This window comes from Prionailurus bengalensis, chromosome A3 (genome assembly GCF_016509475.1).
Source record: "Prionailurus bengalensis isolate Pbe53 chromosome A3, Fcat_Pben_1.1_paternal_pri, whole genome shotgun sequence".
Lineage (NCBI taxonomy): Eukaryota > Metazoa > Chordata > Mammalia > Carnivora > Felidae > Prionailurus > Prionailurus bengalensis.
The window spans coordinates 84,122,681-84,144,958 of record NC_057354.1 but is presented as its reverse complement, the minus strand read 5'-3'; the positions used below and the strand labels follow the sequence as shown (position 1 = coordinate 84,144,958).

The following is a 22,278-nucleotide window of genomic DNA, read 5'->3' as shown; positions in this document are numbered from 1 at the left end:
TTATCACACTATCCATCCCCTGTGCATACAGAGTTTCAAACCCCAGAGGCAGGCTGCACCCTGTCCGCTTTGTCATGAGGCACAAAGGAAGAAAATCATTGTCTAAGTTCACTCAGCATAAGGTAAAGAGGACACTCAAGCCAGCCCAACTCTTTTACTGCAACAAAAGGCACCTTCTCCCCAAATTACCGAAGTGATGACTTCAACCTTCTCCTTTATTTGGTAGTGAAAACCAGCTTTGCTCCCTAAAGCCGGTACTCAAGTACATTTTGCCTTGTGTCTCTTCTCACCCTCCTGTCTCCAGTGGTCAACAAACCAACATGTGACCATATTCACATCACTTCTCTTGCGGTTGGTAATGGGAACAATGGATGAGAAAAGAAACTCTCTGTGGTGCTACCCGAAGGCCAGCCTGGTCTTCTCAGAGGTTAATACCTACCTCTTAGAACATCAGAACAGCCCTAAAATGCCACACGCTTTGACAGTCAACCTACGTGACATGCTGGCCATGTTAGTTCAAATGTAAAATATAGCATCTGTAGCCCCAGAGATGAACTGAATTATAATGCCACATTTGAATGGTGTTTTACAGATTCTTCCAAAGGCTCAGAGCATCTACCCCTTAATTAAATCTAATTTGGTTTCCACATAGAGCGTTACCGAGCATACTCACTTCTCCATACACGGAAGCTCGGTATAACATCGTCCTCACCTTCCAACTACAGCCTTATGAAGATGTTTCCATGTGGGAACGCTCAAAACTGATTTATGATGCTACTGCAGCAACTAAGCAACTAATCTTCCAGTATAAATGCAACACATAAGGACAACCTAACTGAAACATATAAATTCCACATATACTTAAAAATATTATTGTCTGTAATTTAATATAGCAGAATGTTTCTAAGCCTATAACCTTGCATGCGGAGGCAGTTTTTCAAGCATTAATACTTAAATGGGTCATAGACACCACATCTGTCATTCTGTCCTGAAGTCTATGAGGCAAAACCAAGACTATGCTGGCCTATTGATTTTTCTAGCATTTGCTTTAATTTACTTAACCATTGAGAAATCCATCAGTACATAAAGGGCAACTGTCCATTACTGCCTCATTTGCAGACATTCCTTCCCCTCGTTTTTGGTAAATATTTCCCTTAAATTGCTATGTGTTTACAGTGTAAAAACGAATTAGGAAAGTGCTCACACCTGTTTCTGTTCAGTAACTGCTGCACTGAGGTATATGTAACGTGCTTAAAGATAGAATAAATATCTAGACATTATTACATCTGTGTGCAAAGGGTGGTAAATTAGATCCTAATTACATTAACAGGGATTCTGCCTCCCAGCTTAAATTTTACATGAGCACTCTGCAAAAATTCAAAAGCTCTGCTGTGGTTTCTTTATGAGCTGGTGATTACAGCTACTTCCTATGCGGTCACTAAATATTCTGTTTACAAATAAATGAAGAAGCTTTGAGCCAACTTGCCAGGGTAATAATCTATTTCTTTCTCCCCCTCCCTCTTCCCAGCAAACCCTCGCCACATATGCATGGCAACAATCAGGAGCCCTGGCTTCATCTAATTACTCCATCACATAATTTCACAAATTGCCTTGTCACTGGGGAGCCAAGTGCAAAACACGCTCACAGTGGGATTTCAGGCAGCAGCTTTCATTTACTACTCATTCCTTGTTAAATTAAACACGAAAACACCAGTTGTGTGAAAGAAGTCAAAAAGAATGCCTTGCAAATGAGCCAGACAAGTACATCTCCTACCTACCATTTCACCAAATACGTTGTTGGCCACAGGGACCTCACACAGGAAGATTCCCCTTGGCTGGCCCATTCCTATTTTGATGTAGCTGCTACAATAGACCATAACCAAAAGGCCAAAAACAAATAGGCTTCTCCAGAAAGTAAGCGTCATCATAGGTCAACAGGAAACATGGGCACGTAGCAAAAAATAAAAAATAAAAAAATTTTAAAAAATGATATTCTCAAGCCCCTCTGTTCTTTGCCCTTTCTGCCTGGCTGTGATCCTCATATGAGGACATGTATTTATACTGGATGAATGATGCTAAGCCCTTTGAAAGTATAAACAGTATACTACATAGTTCCATCCTGGCTATGAAGAAGGAACCAGATTCCACTAATCTTTAAAAGTTCTCAAACAGAGAGATCATCAATCAAGTTCACACAGTATTAGGTGTTTTCCTTTTAAGTCTTAATGCCTTACGTGATTCTGAAACACATCAAGGCAAGTGCTCACCCATCTCACTACGGATGTGGGTGGAAGAAAAAGAGCTTACGGTGGGTGACATTACTACAGGGAGTGAACCTGAGGTCACAGCCCTGGAAGCTGACATTGGTATATCAACAACTAAACAGGGCCACTGGTAATTAAAGGTATTTCTTTGTGGAGCGGGAGCCGGCAGGGTCAGGTACCGTTTTACATCACAAACCAGTCCTTTATGCATGTAGATTTGCCAGCATTATCTGCGCAGGGAGAAGAAGACATTAGCAGCAGCTGTCTCTCTGCTTTTACACTGAAAATTCTATTCACACAGACAGGTGGAGTAATTTAAAAGCCAATGTGGTGCAATTTCGATGTGACTAATGTCACTGCCTACTAAAATGCCACCATTACCACTGTTTATGGAAACATTACTAAAATTACATTTTATTCATAAGAATTTTAGGATTCTCGTTATTACTAGCTTTAAAATGATCAGACCTCAGTGTCATAGCCCAGAGCAGTGGCTTCACTCTCAAGGGTTTATCAGCCTTCTTTGCTGAGAAACGACAGTTGGATTGTAGTTTCAAGAGTAATCGGGACTGCAGAGCAGCTTCCCAGATCTCCATAAAGCAAATTAAAGACATAGCTCTTTGGCGTCCTGGACACGTGATGAGCAAAAAATCTTCAAGGAGCTACATTCTGTGTTAGAAGGTTGAGTTAGGATTTGCATGAGGAGAGATTCCTCACCCCCAAACTACTAACAGACATTGTTAGTAATACAAGGGGAGAGATTTACATATTTCCATAAGGAAGGAAGAACAGCTAATGTTTAAAATCTGAAATTCTAACTATGCATAAATTATTACAGATGCACAAAATATCGACAGCTCTAGCTGTGCCTTTTTTACGGGCAGAAATGTTTGGAAAAAGAATCCAGAGAGGAAAGGACCATCCTTGATCCGTAGTTACCAACAACCATCAGACTGCATTATGAAGTTTTATGCCAAACCCTCTGGCTCATATTTTTATTTTTAAAAATACTAATTAGCTAGTTCATGGAACGAGATTATAATTACACCTTTGAACTTCCACAGTGCAATTTGGTTTGCTCTGTATTTGAGAGGCAACGTGGTGGAGAGCACATGGAAATTCAAGTCAGGAGATTCTGGTTCCAGCTCAGCCAGGTCCTAGCTTTTGCCCTTGAGAAAAATCATTAACTTCTCTAAACTTCATTTTTGTCATCTTGCTACCTTATAGGATTATCTTTAGAATCCAATGTACGTGAAAATATTAAACTACAAAGCACCAGAGAGATACATATTATGATTTTATTTAGCCTTTTGATCAGTGTTTTTCTTCAGCTGTTAACAGGGCAGAAGGATCCAGTGTCAAAACAGCCAAGCAATTGATAGATCATTTTTATTTTATTTTATTTTATTTTATTTTTTTGAGGGGCAGGGAAGAGGGGGGCGGTGGAGGAGGGACGGAGAGAGAGAATCTCAAGCAGGCTCTGTGCTCTCAGTGCAGAGCCCACCATGGGGCTCGATCTCACTAACCATGAGATCATGACATGAACTGAAATCAAGAGTTGGATGCTTCATCGACTGAGCCACCCAGGAGCCCCTAATAGATCATTTTTAGTAAAATGAATGATAGGGCTGCCTGGGTGGCTCAGTGGGTTGAGTGTTGGACTTGGGCTCAGGTCATGACATCATGGTTTGTGAGTTCAACCCCCATATTGGGCTTGCTGCTGTCAGCATGGAGCTCGCTTTGGATCCTCTGTCCCCCTCTCTCTCTGCCCCTCCCCTGCTCATGCTTTTTCTCTCTCTCTCAAAAAATAAATAAAAATCATTAAAAAAAAAACCGAATGATAAATGTAACATTATGTCATCAGCAGGAGATAATTTCATTTATTTTTAAACATAAAATCAAGTCATTTTTTGGTAGAGTTTCTCCCCCAAGAAGTTTGAAACGTGGCTTTTCTTTACATAATAAGAATTATTCCCAAACTTCTATCACCTGCAATAGAAATGATCTCTACTCGATCTTTCTTATGATGAATGTTCCTACTAATAGACCTGGCCCCTGGGCGTCCCAAGAACTTCCTAAGACACTGAATTCTCAGAGGTCACTCATGTCATGGGAGAGCATATGGGCTCTGTAGGGATGCTAGCAACAAAGTCAATGTGAAAATAGAAGAAAACTGACCACAGAATATTAAGAACAGAAAAGCAAAGACACATAACAGGTTAAGTTCATATACATTGTCCCTGTTTTTTTTCTTAACAGCAAATACCAAGAGGACATTCCAGTACAAGTAGTTATTTCAGTCAAACCAAAGGTCTCTATTTTGGAATATTTTGAACAATATATTATAAAACCAAGTAATTTGTGTCTCCTATCACCTAACTTAGGATGTTCGTGTTTAATAGCTTCAAGTTATCTAAGGTGTTATCTCTTCTTTATAGTGTTCAAAGTGTATTGGGACCCACACTCACTGAGCTGTAATTCACTGAGTGAAGGCGTTTTGTAATGGCAAGAAAAAAACAAGGACTAAAGGTCTTTAAAATGTAGAAAACTTCCTGGTATAACTCAGCTATTCCTTTGCTCTCAGAGGCTCTCCATAGGCCCATCAAGAAATTGGTGCCTATCTGAGTTCCTGAAGGCTCTCTCCTGCTCTTGACACGCTAGGGTGAGTATCAAGTCCACTGAGGTGAGCCAGCTTTGCCAAGCTCAGGACTCTGCAGACAGAGGGACAGGCAGTATTGAAACACCCTTGTCAGTATCGTCATTTCGATGTGAATCCACACAGTCACAATCATTGCCACCTAGGAGCCTTAATAAAATAATTTCTGCTACCTCATGGCATTCAGTTATTACAGGTAAGCTGGGACCATGAGCCGAGCAACAGGCCACCGGTTGCAGTGTCTCCACTCTTTGGTTACCCCCTGGCATACGCTCACAATGGCAAAAACAGAAAAATGAGAGCCCTGATCATAAATATTCAGGGGATCAAAAGACGTGAAATGGATTCATTTTCCCCACTGGGATTCGTACAGATAGCAGGGGTTCAAGAGATTCGTCCCACAGAAAAACGTCCACATATGCAGGGACATACATGCACACACAGTGACACTTACATTTCCATAAGGAAGACTGGGACGTGATGGGGGATGCTTCCAGTTAAGGCAAATCAAGTATCCTAAATTCCAAGACACATAGATCTACTTCTACTGGAAAAACCAACCAACCCAACCAAAACACTGGAATCCTTTCTGAGACAAAACTAACTGATTTGCTCTCCATCAAACCTTCATACCTGAAAGCAAAGCACGTTCACTAGGAACCTTAAAGACTGAGGAAGTAAAAAGTCAAGCTTATATTCTATGAAATTCTGAAGGATTAGACTGAGTTAGCTTAAAAAATACGGCCACCCATACATACGCAATGCCCCACTTTTAATCTTTCAGGTAAACTGAGGTGGAATGGTTGTATACTTGTTGACTGAATCTGATACTTCACCTTCAAAAATACATGGTCATGGAGAGAAATCAGAAGACATGGTGGTGATGTAGGCTTTGAAGTACAAATGGCTGGCTAGTGTTCAAGCAGTTCTGTGTATCTGCAACCACCGACTTAATAAATTGTGCTTATATGGGCACTTTTGTTTTGAAACTAATCCTTTATTTAATTAGCCCGATTGAGAGTATATCAGAGAACCAAACTACAGTGTATTTTTAACTTACCCTTGGAAGCAAAAGGAAAATTTTGGCATAATCTGACAAACTGCCAGTCTCTACACAAGACCCTTGTATAAGGCACCAACCGTCAGTGACATTTGAGCACAAAAATCTCAGTCATATCCCCAAAATAACATAGAGCCCCAGTCAGAGCTCATTTGCTATGAGTCCTATGTACCTGGATAAATGGGCAATTTTCAAGTTGGACTTTTGTTTTTACTTTTGATTGTCTCCCCCCCGCCCCCCCGCCCCCCCCCCCCACCATGTCCCCTCATCAACCGACTGTAATTACCCCAGGTCAGAAGTGCACAACCATGATGGGGAAGAAAGGCTGGGACAAGGGAAAGGAGGTGTGTGGAAGGCTGTGAGAGAGCTCTGCCAGGTCACTAATGGCCTCTGGGGCAACGACTTGGAGAACAGGCTGATGCTTTGCCTTTGATCTTCTAATTCACAATGATCATTAGTATTAACTCCGATTCTTCTGGGTGAAGAATTCCAGCTGTAGCCTTTTCAGTTTACCTGACCTAAGAAAATTCATCACCCATCCCATTAGGATTTCAATAACCAGCTAAGAAAAAGAGAAAAGCAGTTGCCCCAGAATCTAGAAATCACCCGCTTCATTATTAAAAGAGTTTATATGACATATATTGTGGAAGAATTAGGGCATTCCAATATTACCTCCAAGTAATTAAATAATCTATTCCATTTTTCCTCCTGAGAGAGATGATTCCCAATTGGCTGAAAGATAGTCAGGGTCCGATGTAATCAAAGTTGAAATATGCTATCTCCAAAATAGCAGAGACCTTTTAAAATTAAGATAGAGGGATTTGTAATCAAACCTGGGTTAGTTTTGGCAAAGTCTAGCTCTGACCCATCATCATTTTTTTTTAATGTTTATTTGTTTTTGAGACACAGAGAGAAAGAGCACAAGCAGGGGAGGGGCAGAGAGAGAGGGAGACACAGAATCCGAAGCAGGCTCCAGGCTCTGAGCTGTCAGCGCGGAGCCCGACGCAGGCTCAAACTCATGAACCGTGAGATCATGACCTGAGCCAAAGTCAGACATTTAACCAACTGAGCCACCCAGGCGCCCCTGACCTGTCATCATTATTAAAGGCTATGAAGTTGGCAACTACATGTAAGGGAAAAAGTAATAACTATATAGATATTCTCCTAGGTTTAAGAGAGCTCATTTTTGATAAGGTACATGGACATCTGAGGGGGAGAAAAATCTTCTCACCCCTACATACTTGTTTTCAAGAATCTTAATTTTTTTTTTAATTTTTTTTCTAACGTTTATTTATTTTTGAGACAGAGAGAGACAGAGTATGAACAGGGGAGGGGCAGAGAGAGAGGAAGACACAGAATCTGAAACAGGCTCCAGGCTCTGAGCTGTCAGCACAGAGCCCGACGCGGGGCTCGAACTCACGGACCGTGAGATCATGACCTGAGCCGAAGTCGGACGCTCAACCGACCAAGCCACCCAGGCGCCCCTAAGAATCTTAATTTAATAATATATCTACAGATAACACACAGTGAAGAAGGACTCAAAGTTGCTATCTCCACACACCACCTTCCTTAGGTCAGGCACATGAACATAAAGATAAATTAGGACTAGTTTGAAGGAGGGACTGTCTTTCTCAAATACTTTGTACTACCCTGACTCCCAGTCTATGCAGGAGTTCAAGAATACAGTCTTCCTGCCCCAATGTCTTCTTAGGACTAATTTGAGCTGAATCATGCTGGCTGGTTAAGCACAATGGAAATAATTACTCTTAAATCTATCAGTGTATAGAGGTGAGGGACAGAAAAACAGAAATGGAAAGAGAGGAGCAAATTTCATCTACTACCTACCTACCTGCCTGCCTACAGGTCCTTCTGTCTGCCTTTTGACTTTTCACTCGCCTTGATCAACAGAATGGGTTGTCTGGATACCAATGAGAAGCACTTTTTCAGTATAATAATAATTCCTAATGTTTAGAGAACAATTCTTCCAAAACTGCAAGCAGAGATATGACACTAAGATGTCGTCAACAGATCTTGTTACCAAAAGCAAAACCAATGAAACAACATCTGTCTCTTCTAGAGCATTCAATTCCCAATTCAATTCCATTTACTCCATCCTTAGAGTGGCAGACCCGCAGGGCACTTTTCATCTAATAGTGTTTCTATGGAAACGCCATTCTCAACCTGGAAGATTCTACAACCTCTCACTTTGGCTTTATCCACATTGAGAGGAAAGCCTTATAAATCAGAAATCGAGACATAATTTTGCCACAGACCCCAAAAAAAAAAAAATTGTTTTTCCAGGCTAGAAGTTCGCAAAAAGAAACAAAACCATGTGTAAAATATGTGTATCTGACATAGAAAACAAAGTGTCTCTATGAAGTACCAATGGGATTCCCAAAGATCAGTGAAAGGAATCCAAGAGAATGTGAATGAAAATCAATTCACCTTCAGGGTCACCTCCCCTGCTAGTCAATGCCAGATATGTCACCCCTTGTACGGTTGCTTCACCTGAACCTTCAGGTGTGTTATTTTAACAGCCTGCATTCTCCCTAAATTTCAAGATTCCTGGGATACACAGCAGCTCCATGCAGGAAAATATATCACTGCATATTTTAAATAAGAACCATATTAACCGCTTTTCTATTTAGATTATATTTAAATCTGCAATATGTTAGGGTAGGAAAACAAAGCAAAACAAAAAACACCTTGATTTTTACCTTAAACATTGTATTTGTTTATTCCTTCTCCTCATTTCTACTAGGCCCTTAGGCATATCTTTGTAACACTACCTAGTGAAATAACTAGCAATAGGCAAAACACATCCAGTTGGAACATTATGACATAGTAGGTTATAGTTGTAGTTGGAATAATGCCTTTAAGGGAAAAAGAAACTTTGATGCAGCATATGTCCCTGAACTGTCAATATACAGTGACTCATACTCAAATATTAAGTATTTTTTAATTGTTGGCAGTAATTTGTCTTCAGGCAAATGCAAGCACTTCTATTAATAAATGCTTTTGTTTTCTAATTCTCTCTTATTATCTAAATAACGTCAGTCATTCTTTTCAATTCCAGGCAACAGTTTCTTTGGAGAGACCTTCTTTAGTTATCAAAACTGGCAAATGTTCAACTTGAAACTAAGGTAGAAATTTGCATCACTGAAATTTCCTTTTACCCATAAGCACCAAAGTTTAAAATCTGTTTCCTTTTTTATTATTTTCATCATATACAAGTTATTTCCAGTTCAGCTTGCTAGAGACTGTGAGTCCAAGAATGAAGCTTTCGTTCTCTCTTCAGGTAGTAAAATGTGCTGCTGATTAAATCTACCTGTGGACAACTACAGAACAGCACATTTTTCTTATGCATCTGGGGTGCAAATCCAGAAAGTTTTTGTTTTGTTTTGTTTTGTTTTATTCAGGCCCTTTTCTACTCCTCTAACACACAAATGCTAGAAAGCCCTTTCAAAGGCAGGTAGTTGCTGCTGCTGCTGTTGTTGTTGTTGTTAACTGAATAAGCCCAATGAAAAGATTGATCCATTTATTTGAAAAGGGGGGGGGGGGGGGGGGAGTAGCAATTTGCTTCCAAAGAGGTGTGTGAGGTCTTATAATATGCCCTTTGGCATTGAAAAGATTAGTTTGTACAGTTTGCTAATAAATTGTTATTGCTATTATTTTAATTAGCCAGAGTTTCAATTGCTCTATTATATCTTGCAAGATTTCAGGCAGGATTTTCTAGATAAGCTGCATTAATCATATAGCAAGAATGTGATCATTTAGGGGTGACCGGGTGGCTCAATTCGTTAAGTCTCTGACTTTGGGTCCTGATCTTGTGGTTCATGAGTTCCAGCCCCGTGTTAGGGTCTGCGCCGACAGCTCAGAGCTTGCTTCGGATTCTGTGTCTCCCTTTCTCTCTGCCCCTTCCCCGCTCGTGCTCTGTCTGTGTCTTTCTCTCAAAAATAAATAAACATTAAAAAAAATTGTTTTTTAAAGAATGTGTTCATTTAAAATTTGTCCTGTCTGCCAAATGACTGTCATTTGTGTGCATCCCTAAAGAACTTTTAGAACTTGAAAAAAGTTGCAACAAGACTAGTATGTAGATGTCACTCTTACTTACATTTGGACAAATAACAAAACTCTTTGGAGGTTTTTCCATAGAATTTATTATTTTCAGCTCCTGACTATAAGCATTACCTAAGCAGTCTGTGGATTTCTTCAAGAAGTATAACAAGACACAGAGACCGGTGTTCCTGGTAACTGGAGATCTATCTGCTCTTGCAATTGGAGAAGAGGGAAGGGAATCTTTTTCATTGGGGGAAGGAAAAAGGGAGAAAATTTGAATATATCTCCTTTGCTTTTTACATGATATTATGAGACATTTGCTTTTTATTTTTATTTTATTTTTTTTTAAATTTTTTTTTTCAACGTTTATTTATTTTTGGGACAGAGAGAGACAGAGCATGAACGGGGCAGGGGCAGAGAGAGAGGGAGACACAGAATCGGAAACAGGCTCCAGGCTCTGAGCCATCAGCCCAGAGCCTGACGCGGGGCTCGAACTCACGGACCGCGAGATCGTGACCTGGCTGAAGTCGGACGCTTAACCGACTGCGCCACCCAGGCGCCCCACATTTGCTTTTTAGAGATGGTTACCAGCATCCATATTTTTGTGTGAGCACATGGCAGTGGAGTGGGGAACGTGGGTGGGAATGTCCAATGGAAACCACAAGGCAACTTCTGTGAGCATTCATAGAAAGCCAGGGAGACATGGACAAGTGGGTTTCCCCTTCCAGGGTAGTGGTACAGGCCAGCACAGACCCCCAAACTGAGGGAAATTAGCCAGACCTCAAGAAATCAGGAAGTTTATCCATAGTTTCTATTCCCATTGCCCAAATAACCTATGGACCACAAAAAGCATTGCAATGCAGGTAAAATCTTGCTGGCTGTTAACGACTTTTTTGTTTTGTTTTGTTTTGTTGTAGGAAGATAACATAGCTCTCTGCAAGGTTCTTCACAAGGATATGACCTAGAAAACCAGGAAGTCTGGTGGATGAATAAAAGAACTTGCTCCTCTCTCTCCTGATTCTGTCTGAACCAATATTTGATTATATTTTATTCAGGGGCACCTCAGCTTCAAGTAAAGCCAAAGCTCCTTTGCAGATTGAGATAGAAGCTCACAAAATCCATTCACTTTTTTCTGTCAGTATAGGAAACAGACTGGTTGTAACTGCAGGGTTCACCTGGTTTTGTCCCCTCTTCCCCCCACTCATCCTCCAGATCTGGTTAGCTGGTCAGCTCCAGTGATGAAATGTCAGCATGGTTGCATCAGCACCTTTGACCAATTGGCACTTCGTACCTCCTGCTGTTTATTCTTCATGCTATGCCCGCTATGCCCTCCAGACCCTCGCCTTTCCCCCCACCCTTCCGTAGTGGTTGATAATCCCCAGTAGCAAACTTGTACAAGGCAGACAGATCGCAAACTATCCACACGTATGTAACAAGTGTCAGCTTAGTAATGGCACTTGAAGTGGGTTTCAGGTAGACCTAATATTATGTTAAAATCAGTTCCACAGTCTAAATCTTCAACTGTCTACCAGCATGAACGAACCTCCACAGCTGATTCCAAAACCGGCAGTGCAGTCTAGTTGCTATTTGGAATCACAATGGTTAGAAGAGAGGAAGGAGTTACTCCTGCTGCTCTGTTTTTATTTTATGCACAGACACTGGAAATTCTGGATTAACTTATACCCTGGAGTGTTAACGGAGGCGCAGCCTCTATGCAGAGGAGCAACCAGCATGGCCTTCGATAGCCCCTGTGTGTCCCCCTGTAACGGTACAAATCACCGAGGAACATGGCCCTGAAAGGGGGCAAGGGTGTGAGGGTCAACAGACCTGGATACGTTTGTGACAATGCAGAATTAACTTTAATACTTAAGAAAAATAAATAACTTCAAGAAAAGCCAACTATGCTAAACAGAGTCACATAAAAAGTTTGCTCCTGAAATTGTTCTTAAAAAGCCAAGATGGTTAACATTGATTCATCTTGGGCTAGGCTAGGCTATGACCTGTTTAAATTCAACCTTTGTCCCTAACATTGAATGTCTCCCACACCAACAATTTTGCTGATTTCTAAAATATTATTTTATCCATAAATTTTCATTTTGTCTTCTTCCTTAGATGTCATTAAATCAGTATGCACTTACAAAAATATCCACCACAATATTATGATTATAAATATTTTGAACATGAAATTCATTCAGAACAATAAGCAAACAAAACAAATCCCTTGGTGGCATAAAGCCCCAAATCTCCAGTTTCTCACATCTCCAGGAGAATTCCTGCAGTGAAAACAGCAATACTCACACAGACAATATAAACTGTTACTCTGCTTGAAAAGTCACAGGGGACTACACAGGAAGAGCTGACTCTATATTGCTGTTTTCCTTTACAGTTCTAAGTACAGGGACCACTTTCACTGTGCAGCCGTGACTCAGATGAATGTTTTGTAATGGCAACCAAGTGCACTCAAACCACTTAAAAGCAAATTATGTGAGCATCTTGCCATTGCAACAAGATTTAAACTTTTTCGGACCATTCACTATAAAGGTCCACTAAAGCATTAGAAGAAATTAAGTCCTTCCCTTTGGGGTTTGTCTAAACTTTCTTCTTAGTAAGACTCGGTTCTAAGTACCTAAGAATCACACTGAGAAAAGCAACATCATTAGCATACATACTTAAAATCACAAGTCACATGAACTCCTAAACCTTGTAACTTACAGTTAACAAAATTGCAGTAGTGAACTGCAAATAAAACTCCTCATTTGGGGTAAGTACCTAGGAAATAAGTGCTAGCACTTTTGTAAAAACTAGGGGAACACAGCGATTTATGAAATATTCCAAGTGCAGAGGGATCATTTCCACCCCCCCTTGTTTTTCTATCACAACTGGTTCATTGTCCATATTTAGTTTACATATGTCATTTAGAATCCACTTACTGTTAGATGCTGGAACAGCCACGCCCTCATGATATTTGTGGCTACTTTGGGAAAGATGCCACGCTTTTTGTGACGCTTTTTGTCCTTATCTGGATCATCATCGTCACCTGTGCTGGGGGAAGCTACACTGTTGTCCAAGCCATCACCTGCAAACATAGTGAATCAAATTTTGACTGATGCTACCTTGACATGCTTTATTCAAATAGAATGCCTTTGGATATAAACAAAACCAAAAGAGCAATATAAATGATTAATAGTTTATTTGGTACTTTTTTTTTTTTTTCCAAAACAAAGAGTAAAACAAGGCCTAGACTCAAAAGTAGTCAGGTCTAAGGAACTTCTTCCAAAGAACAGTGGGGAAAGTCAAAGGGAATGAAGGGAAATAGCCAATCTCTTTAGTAGCTTTGTTGCCATGGTAATTATTCAGATTGTAGAGCTGAGACATGCTAAGCCTAACTCCTAGTGGGGAGTTAAATATAGTGGCCGCCATTGGCAGAAGCCAATGCCTGGGTATTCAAACCTCACATATAGTCGTTGATGTGGTCAACATGTGAGAAGATGCATTCAAGATATCAACTATTTCCACAAGTGATCTATCTTAAGACTAAAGTAGGCCATGGAAATGGTAGGTAATCCATCATCTAAGCAGTTTGACATAGGAATGCTTCAAATAGAATGTAATTTTTCTTGTCATAAAAAGAGAGCATCAAGTTTAGGAAGGGCAAAACTCCTGAAATAGTTTTTTAATTAGGAAATGATTACTATGTAAGTCAAATAAAGTGATGTTAAATTCATAGTCAATGGGAATTGTATTATCCTAAAAATCCAGGAAGTTTCTAAAGTTTCTTCTAGATTTAATTTTTTCTCATTGCAAAATCATCTGTTGACAAATCATCTGTTTCCTGAATATTGGATCCTATTTTTCCATTGATTTTTGCCATAACATTTACGTTGCTTCTTCTAGAAAATATTCTGGCTCTGTGACAAAATAAAATTAAAGATGTAGGATTCCTTTTACAATGTCATGTTTAATAAGACAAAAAAAAAAATGAAATTTCGGCCCACGTAATCACGCTGTCCAAAACAAGTCATAAGGCACAAGTGGAAACTAACTACCTTGGTTTGGACACAAAAGTTCAAAGGGAACGAGAGTGGACTGAACTCACTACACTAAAAAGGAGCTTAGCTTCTATCAAATGTGCCTTCCTACCTGCTGCCCCTGCTCTTGGGGGAAGCTACCGACTTTCAGAAAGGGATAGGTTGGTCTGGCCTAGGAAGAATTGCTACAGCAGTAAGGCTCTGGATTGAGGCAAGACATGCACCTGAGAGCACGTTCCCTGGGTTATGGAAGTCACTAGAGAGCAGTCTACAGGCCCAAACAATGAGGTCCTTTGGCAAGGCAATTTTCCTGGTCACTGTACATTGGAACTAGCCTCAGATTCAGTTACATCACTCTGTGAATTTCTTATTTCATATTCCTTATTTCTGTTACCTAAATACACTACATATGCAAAGAATTCTCTACTTTGATTCAGTTATTTCAGCCTAATCTTTAGTAATTATGTTGCCATTAATCAATTGTTCTTAACAACTCCCTTAGGACACCCCCCCCCCCATCTCCCTTCCCCAACAAAGAAAATTGCCCCCAAACGGCCTTAACTTGTACTGAGGTAAAGTATAAAAACTGTTGTTGGGTGAGGAACAGACTAGTTTCAACATTTCTGCTATGATTACAGCATGTGCCGCAAATGCAAAACTTTTGCAGAACTTTTCAGAGTGGGATTTTTATTAATTTTAAAAAGCACACTTTTATTATATTTAAAATCCATACACTTTGTTAAAGCCCCACAGAATCATTGCTGTGTTCTCAGTGGAAAAGATCATATAGACCCATAGTTCCAAAACCCTCACCGTACCAGTGAGGAAAGTGCTTGTATTCTGGTGGGTGACTTACCCAAGGTCACGCAGCAGGGATGGGACTGGCCCACCTGTGCCCGACCAGACACCCGCACCCCTAAATCAGTGTCCCTTCCACCCCACCAAATTCGTTATTTGCATAGCCAAGTGTTGTATAAGGAGTCCCCTTGGATTTGCCTAATAAATTCCTTGAAAGTCCAGTATTTAAAGAGGCTTTTTATTCAGAGAAGCAATTCACCATATAAAATAACAATTCATTAAAGAAACATGAGAAAAGAAACCAACTCAACAGCATTTAAAATTTCAATGGGCTAATCCACTCTCAATATGCAAAAGGTAACCGAGGAAAAGAAACACATTACTTGATCATTGATTAAAAATGAAAAGCTTCTAACCTAATGACAGTTTTTTACCACCTCTCCATGATTGTTTTCCACCTTAAAAAAAAAATAGCCTTTCTATCTGTCTCCAAACCCCTTCAGATTAATTTAGCAGGCAATGCCTAGTGCCTGCCTCGAAGAGAATTCATTGATAATTTATGGAAATATCTACTATAATCCAGCGGAGATGACTTTTTTCCAGCTTTGTGCATCAATAGATAATCAAGGCCTTAAAGCAGCCTTAGCTTCCCATTACCTCAGGCAAAAGAATTCCTGAAAGCGTGCCTTGAGGGCACCTGAATTATATACTCCATTAGGAGAGGAAGGCTTTCTGCATTCCATGTGTAACACTCACCAGAACCTTTCCTGTTTATTTCTGCTGTATGAAAGCAGAAGCATTAGGAACAGAATTTTTTAAGTGAAGACTTATGTAGATACAATGGAGAAACCTTTCAAGCAGGAGCCAGATCACCCCCTTCAGTCCCTGGCAGTGACCTCTCCTGAATAAAAGGTTTCTATTACATCATTAGCTCAAGCCAAAAACAGCCTTGGCTTAATGCACAGTTTGTTCTTCCTACTGTTTTTAGGCAAATACAGCTACTTTACTCCCATCTGGGAGGGAAATTACACTGCTGGGTTGTAATCTAAGACAAGATTTTCATTGGAAGCAAATGCTTTCAATCCAGTGTAAATACTGGTGCATGTTCAGAAAAGCCTAAAACAATAAACCCTGCTCCTTCCCGACACAAGTTAGGGAAATGGAGAAGATGGGGAAGGAGAGGAGCATAATAAAACAGACTATTCTAAAAGCAAACACGTTCATAGATTTTAATAAATTGTTTAACCTCTTCCACTTTCTAGAATTGAAAATTGATCTCGAAACGTCTCAACCTCAGAGGAAAGTCTAAATGGTCGATTGTACCTTTAGCATTCCCATTCACTCTGCAATTTGATACAGTCACCTCTATGCGGTCTCTGGAGGATTTATTTCCTTTTTTTATTTTTAAGATCACTAAACAAACTTGGAGAACCGCCGGCCGACCACATGGCAGCAGGCAGCGGCTCTGAACCACATTTGTAAAATGTCAGCAGTGACTTCATTCCTGGAGCTGACTTCTCCTGCCGCCAAATGAAGGCAAACTGAAAAGGTGGAAATAATCATAAAAATGATGCTAGTCCATAAACAAGCTTACAGCCTCATTAGGATAGCAGTAGGCTCCAGTGGGTGATTTATGCTCGTTTTGCTGATGCTATGAGGAAATGCCATAGGGCGACTTTAGCCAATTGCTAATGGTTTCTGACAGCTTCTTAGCAACTAGTGCAAGCAACGTTGTGGCGTTTGCTAGTGACAGAAACCGAAAATGTCATATTATCTGCCCATGTGTCATGAAGTCCGTGTGGCAATTAACTAGCAGGCCAGTGACTGAGGGGCCAGAGGCTCCCGAAAATGGCCTTTGGCTATGCAGTGGCAGCCTATGGGCTCAGAGGCACACACTGCCTGCACATATGCAACATTCTAATGCAGAAATCCACTTCCTTGTGACTTCCCGGCTCTGATGAGACCGGGCCACTCAAATCCCTTTTTTCTCCCTCACTCAAGTGAAACTCTGGGCTCCTCTCTCTCTCTCTCTTCTCTCTCTCTCTCCTCTCTCCTCTCTCTCTCTCTCTCTCTCTCTCTCTCTCTCTCTCTCTCTCGGCACCAGCTCAGGCCTTATGAGAGGACTCCAAAGCAATCTGCTTTGATATGATTATCCGAATGGCTCCTTAATTGGCAATACCTGGTTCTGTGCTTTTTGGACGCTGGATTCAAAGGTGCTAGCCATTTTTCTGCTCTCTCACAAATTAGTCTAAAAGGATTTAAGATCACTGAAGCAGACTCATTGCCTGTCAGATTGCTGGGAGCAGAGGAAGTCTGTGCAGCAACAAGACACTATGTAAAAAACACCAGGCTTCTAACAAGCAGGGAGAGAATCTTGGCCACACTTTTCAGTTTCCGAGCTATCAAAACCATGCACTATATGTCAAACTGTCAAACCTTTCAGCGTGGGCCATTTGCCCTTTCAAATAATATTTAAGAATTGTTTTTACAAAATTTTATAGGCCATGGTCTAGTGAAAGAGGCCAACCAACAAAGAAAGGAATTTGTACTACAATTCGTCTACGGACAATTTCTTGTGAGACCTGGTCTGTCCCTGCGGAGCAAGGCAGGTGACCTGTGGCAGCTCCCAGGCTGTCAGAGAGCTCAGATTTCAAACACGCTCAACTCAAACATCCCGAGTCGCCTATTTAAGCATGCCCAGGCATTTAGACTGTGCTATCTCGTGCCTTTCAAGGCAGGATAAAGCGGCATTTACCGTATTCAGGCCATTCAATGGGTCAGACTGACCGTGTCAGCAGGGGCTCCTCTCCGGCAGGTCACAGCCCTGCTCCCATTTTTCTCCTCCTCCTGACTCCCTCTCTCCCCACCAGGACTGCCCTTCCCCAAAACCTAGTCTGAGCCAGGCTAAAACAAAACCCCAAAGTGCCCAAGATTCACATCACAACTGATAGGGACCTCCAGTCAGTGGGCCAGCAGGCATCAACAAAATGGGTTGTCTGCCAGAGGGTTCGTTACGTCACCGAGGCAGAACTCCTAATTAGGGATATGAACTTTCAACTGCCAGGGCAAATGAAAGTGTTGGGTTGTGGACCTCCTTCTTTTGCTGGAAGCCATCCCAGCTCCAAGACGATTCATTTACGATTTTCTATTGAGACCCCACAGTTTCCAGCCAGGTTCTCTCCTTAACTTTTGCTTTACTCATCTTCAAGTGTTTGGAAACAGAATGCTTATCCCAGAAATGGACGGAGACTCAAAACCAAGGCCATTTATAATCGCATCTTTCGATACGGAGTAAATTCTGTCATGTCTTGAAAGGTATCCAAACGGTCAATTCAAAAGCATTCTTTAAGACTGTACAGCTCGTGTTGTAAGGTGGCTAAATTTTCATCCTATATTAAGGGTTTCTTTTTTTCTCTTGTCTGTTTTCTCACACAGCACATCAACAAGAGAGAATACGGCATTTCACCCCTTACATGGTGTGTAGAACATTCCTGCCTTTCTAGGGGCTGCTGGTGCAAACATCCCATCAGTATGGAGAGGTCAGGTTTCTTTTGTAGTGGAGCTATCCGGGTGTGCCAGGTTGTTAGGAAGAATGTAAAACTACCCCAAACCCACTTCTCCAGATCATGGCTGTGTCTACTTAGCCAGAAGTCAGATGGGATAATGTTTCTGTGTTATGTTAAGAGGATAAATGGTGAGAATTATAGACAAGCCTTTCTCAGGAACCAGCTAAAATACTTCAGAGGTTATAAAGAAGTGTTTTGTCTTCATTGAGAATGTGTAATAGCTGCCAGAATGATTTTTCTAAAATACATATCTGATCCTATAACCCTGGCACTTCAAATGCTTCCGTGGCTATCATTTGCCTTCAGGATAAAGGTCACACTTTTTAGCCTGGCGTGGAAGGCCTTTCACGATCTCTCTCCTGGGTGTTTCTTCTGTGGGTTCCCCGTGTTCACGGGTACTCACCGCCCCACCCCAATCCTGAGCCTGTTTGACCTTCTCACCGTCTCCCCGCAGGCACTGCTCTCACACCTCTTTGTGGTTCCCTGTGCTAGCCCCTTGGTAATGTCCTTCCTGGGAAGCTCCTTGGTGACCTTTTAGGCTCCACTCAACTGCCATCTCCTAGAAGAAGCACACACTGGACTCTCGCTGTTTAGTGATACCCCTCTCCAATCCCCAATTCTTCTTTTCCTGACATTCCTGCCTCCAAACACACATCATACTCTACCAAGACTGTTGATTTCTGTCGTCTCTGTCTCCTCAACTTGATTACAGGATATATGAAAGCAGGGACAGGGTCATTCTCCCCTCTAAGACGATCTAGTCCCAGGCTTACCCCAGTGTACAGGGTACAAATTTGCCAATTGGGTATTAAATGAATGAGCAAATGCATTTCTTTTTTTCACTGCATGGAGAAAACCACAGTTTCAATTTCCAGCTGTTATAATTCTTTTTGATACATACTTAAACTCCTGAAGAATATTCACGAAGGAAAGTCAGTTAAACTATAAGAAAACATAAAGGAAACACATTCTACAAAGCTGGGAAGCTTCCTTGGAATCTTTAAGCTCATCTTGGACAAAAGATGGATTGGGTTAAAGTACTGGAGTTCTTCATAATGCTTGCCATAGTCCCTCCCTCAAAAATGCGCTCCTACGTCCTTCAATTACAATTTAAAACTATTTACCTAATTAAAATTTCTTGCCGTTTGTCCATTTTTCCTGAGTTCAACTTCAAAAAATAAACCAAAAGTTTTGTTTCTCTCTACATTTTTCCCAATGAATTATATATATTACTCTTACACATCTTCCAGTTTTGACATAGCAAAGAAACTCAACTGTCTCTGAGCAGAAAATTTCACCCTCAGCTGAGACTCCAGACTCAGATTATAGACACGGTGCTAAATACAAAACCCTAGAAACTCTGGCATTTCCTTGTTTTGCCAAGTCATGGATCAGTCTTTCCCATAGCATCATTCCTCCACACCTGCCTCAGCAATTTTTTAGCAACAGGTGATCTGAGGACATTAGTATATGATATGTTGACATGTCATAGATTGACATGTCATAGGGTCCTAGGAGACATTAGAAAGGGTTTTGTAAGACATACGAAAACCTACTATGACCTCTTGAGTTTTATCACACACTTTCAAGAAAAATGGAGCAGACTTCATATATCTTCAAATCTGCAGGCAATATACAAATACATAATAGTCTAAATCCAATGGTCAACTTTTAAGTTTAACTTTAATTAGGGTTCTATTTTTTTTAATTTTTTTAACGCTTATTCATTTGTGAGAGACAGAGAGAGACAGTGCGTGAGTGGGGGAGGGGCAGAGAGAGAGGGAGACACAGAATCTGAAGCAGACCCCAGGCTCTGAGCGGTCAGCACAGAGCCCGATGTGGGGCTCGAACTCAAAGACAGTGAGATCATGACCTGAGCTGAAATCGGACACGCAACCAACTGAGCAACCCAGGTGCCCCTAATTAGGGTTCTAGTAACTCAGCCTCCCTTTTGCATTTCTTCTCATCCTTAGGTGTTTAAGGATTCCTTCTTCTTAATTTAAAGTGATTTTCAGCTGATCAAAAAACAAAACAAAACAAAACAAAACAAAGGAAAGCACATTCTCCTATATTTTATGTTACCACCCAGGACTTTCCTGAAAATCCTGAGGTGGTTCCTTTGGAAATCAAGGTAAGGTGTTAGATGTTGGCACCTGTCATAGCAGTGTGAGGTTCTAAAAAGGGTGAAAGGAATGGCCAGTGCTACAGATACACTAAAGGCAGTGACTGAAAAGACAGAGGTAAGAAGAGTGGGGAGAAGATTAAGAATAAGAAAACTTGGGGTGCCTGGGTGGCTCAGTCTGTTGAGCATCCGATTTCAGCTCAGGTCATGATCTCACAGTTCATAAGTTCGAGCCCTACATCAGCCTCTGTGCTGACAGCTCAGAGCCTGGAGACTGCTTTGGATTCTGTGTCTCCCTCCCTCTCTCTCTCTGCATGCCCCGCCCCCCCCTGCCCCGCTCATTCTCTGTCTCTATCTCTCAAAAATAAATAAACATTAAAAAAAAAGAATAAGAAAACTTTTGGGGTGCCTGGGTGGTTCAGTCAGTTAAGCATCTGACTCTTGATTTTGGCTCAGGTCATGATCTCAGAGTTTGTGGGTTTGAGCCTTGCATAGGGCTCTGTGCTGACTGTGCAGAGCCTGCTTGGGATTCTCTCTCTCTCTCTCTCTCTCTCTCTCTCTCTCTCTCTCTCCGCCCCTCCCCTGCTTGTTCTCTCTCTCTCAAAATAAATAAACATTAAATATATATATTTTAAAAAAGAATAAGCAAACTTTAAATAAACACATTGTTGGCCCTTATAAAAAGAAACATCTAGGTACACTTCCTCAGATTGGCTTCACAGAGACTTGCCATGATGCTTTTCCTTTCTCTTTGAATTTAGGTCTGTTAAAGATGACAAATATTTGTTAATAGTTAACCACTGTGAGGGGCGCCTGAGTGGCTCAGTGGTTAAGTGGCTGACTCTTGATTTAGGCTCAGGTCATGATCTCATAGTTCATGGGTTCAAGTCCATGTCAGGCTCTGCACTGACAGCACAGAGTCTGCCTGGGATTCTCTCTCTCCCTCTCTCCCTGCCCCTACCTTGCTCGCACTCTATCTCTCTCTCTCAAAAATAAATAAACATTTTTAAAAAATCGTTAACCACTGTGAAATGAGCTCACAGCCTTATTCTGCCCTGTAGTGGACTCCTGACATCACAGAACCCTAAGAGAAGAAATGGAGATTCAGAGCCTGGAGAAAGTAACTCTCTCTATGAATATACTGCTTCCTTTTCTAAAGAGTGAACTGTTGCCTTTAAAAGTGAGCCCTATATGGGGTGCCTGGGTGGCTCAGTTGGTTAAGCATCTGACTTTGGTTCAGGTCATGATCTCCCAGTTTGTGGGTTTGAGCCCCATGCCGGGCTCTGTGCTGACAGCTTGGAGCCTGGAGCCAGCTTTGGATTCTGTGTCTCCCTCTCTCTCTGCCCCTCCCCCACTCGCACTCTGTCTCTCCCACTTTCTCAAAGATAAACATTAAAAAAAAATTTTTTTTAAATGAGCCCTATATAGGTAACCATCTTTTGTGTAAGGGGTCACTCTTATCATTCACTCATTTGTTCTTTAACGAAAACGTATTGAATACTCACTATGTCCCAAACACTATGTTGAACCATTAGAAACACTAATGGTGAACAAAATCAGGAACAGTCTTTGTTTCTATGGAGCTTTTCAGTTAGAGGGCACAGATGTTAAATGAAATAAACACAGTAATAAATGTACAATTGTCCTCCATCAGAAAGAAATGTAAATCTCTGAGTGTGTGAAACAAAGGAAACTGACTTAGGAGGAATCTGAGCAGAATCTGAA

General features: G+C 41.1%; 1 protein-coding gene across 4 annotated transcripts in view; it reads right to left on the bottom strand.

Annotated features, from left to right (window-relative positions):
* Nucleotides 1-22,278, bottom strand: part of MEIS1 (Meis homeobox 1) — a 138,123-nt gene that overhangs the window by 48,132 nt on the left and 67,713 nt on the right. For all 4 annotated transcript variants that reach the window (XM_043603526.1, XM_043603524.1, XM_043603527.1 and 1 more), the window contains exon 8: nucleotides 12,970-13,115. In XM_043603526.1, the coding sequence (XP_043459461.1) occupies nucleotides 12,970-13,115 (146 nt within the window). The remainder of the gene's footprint in view (nucleotides 1-12,969; nucleotides 13,116-22,278) is intronic.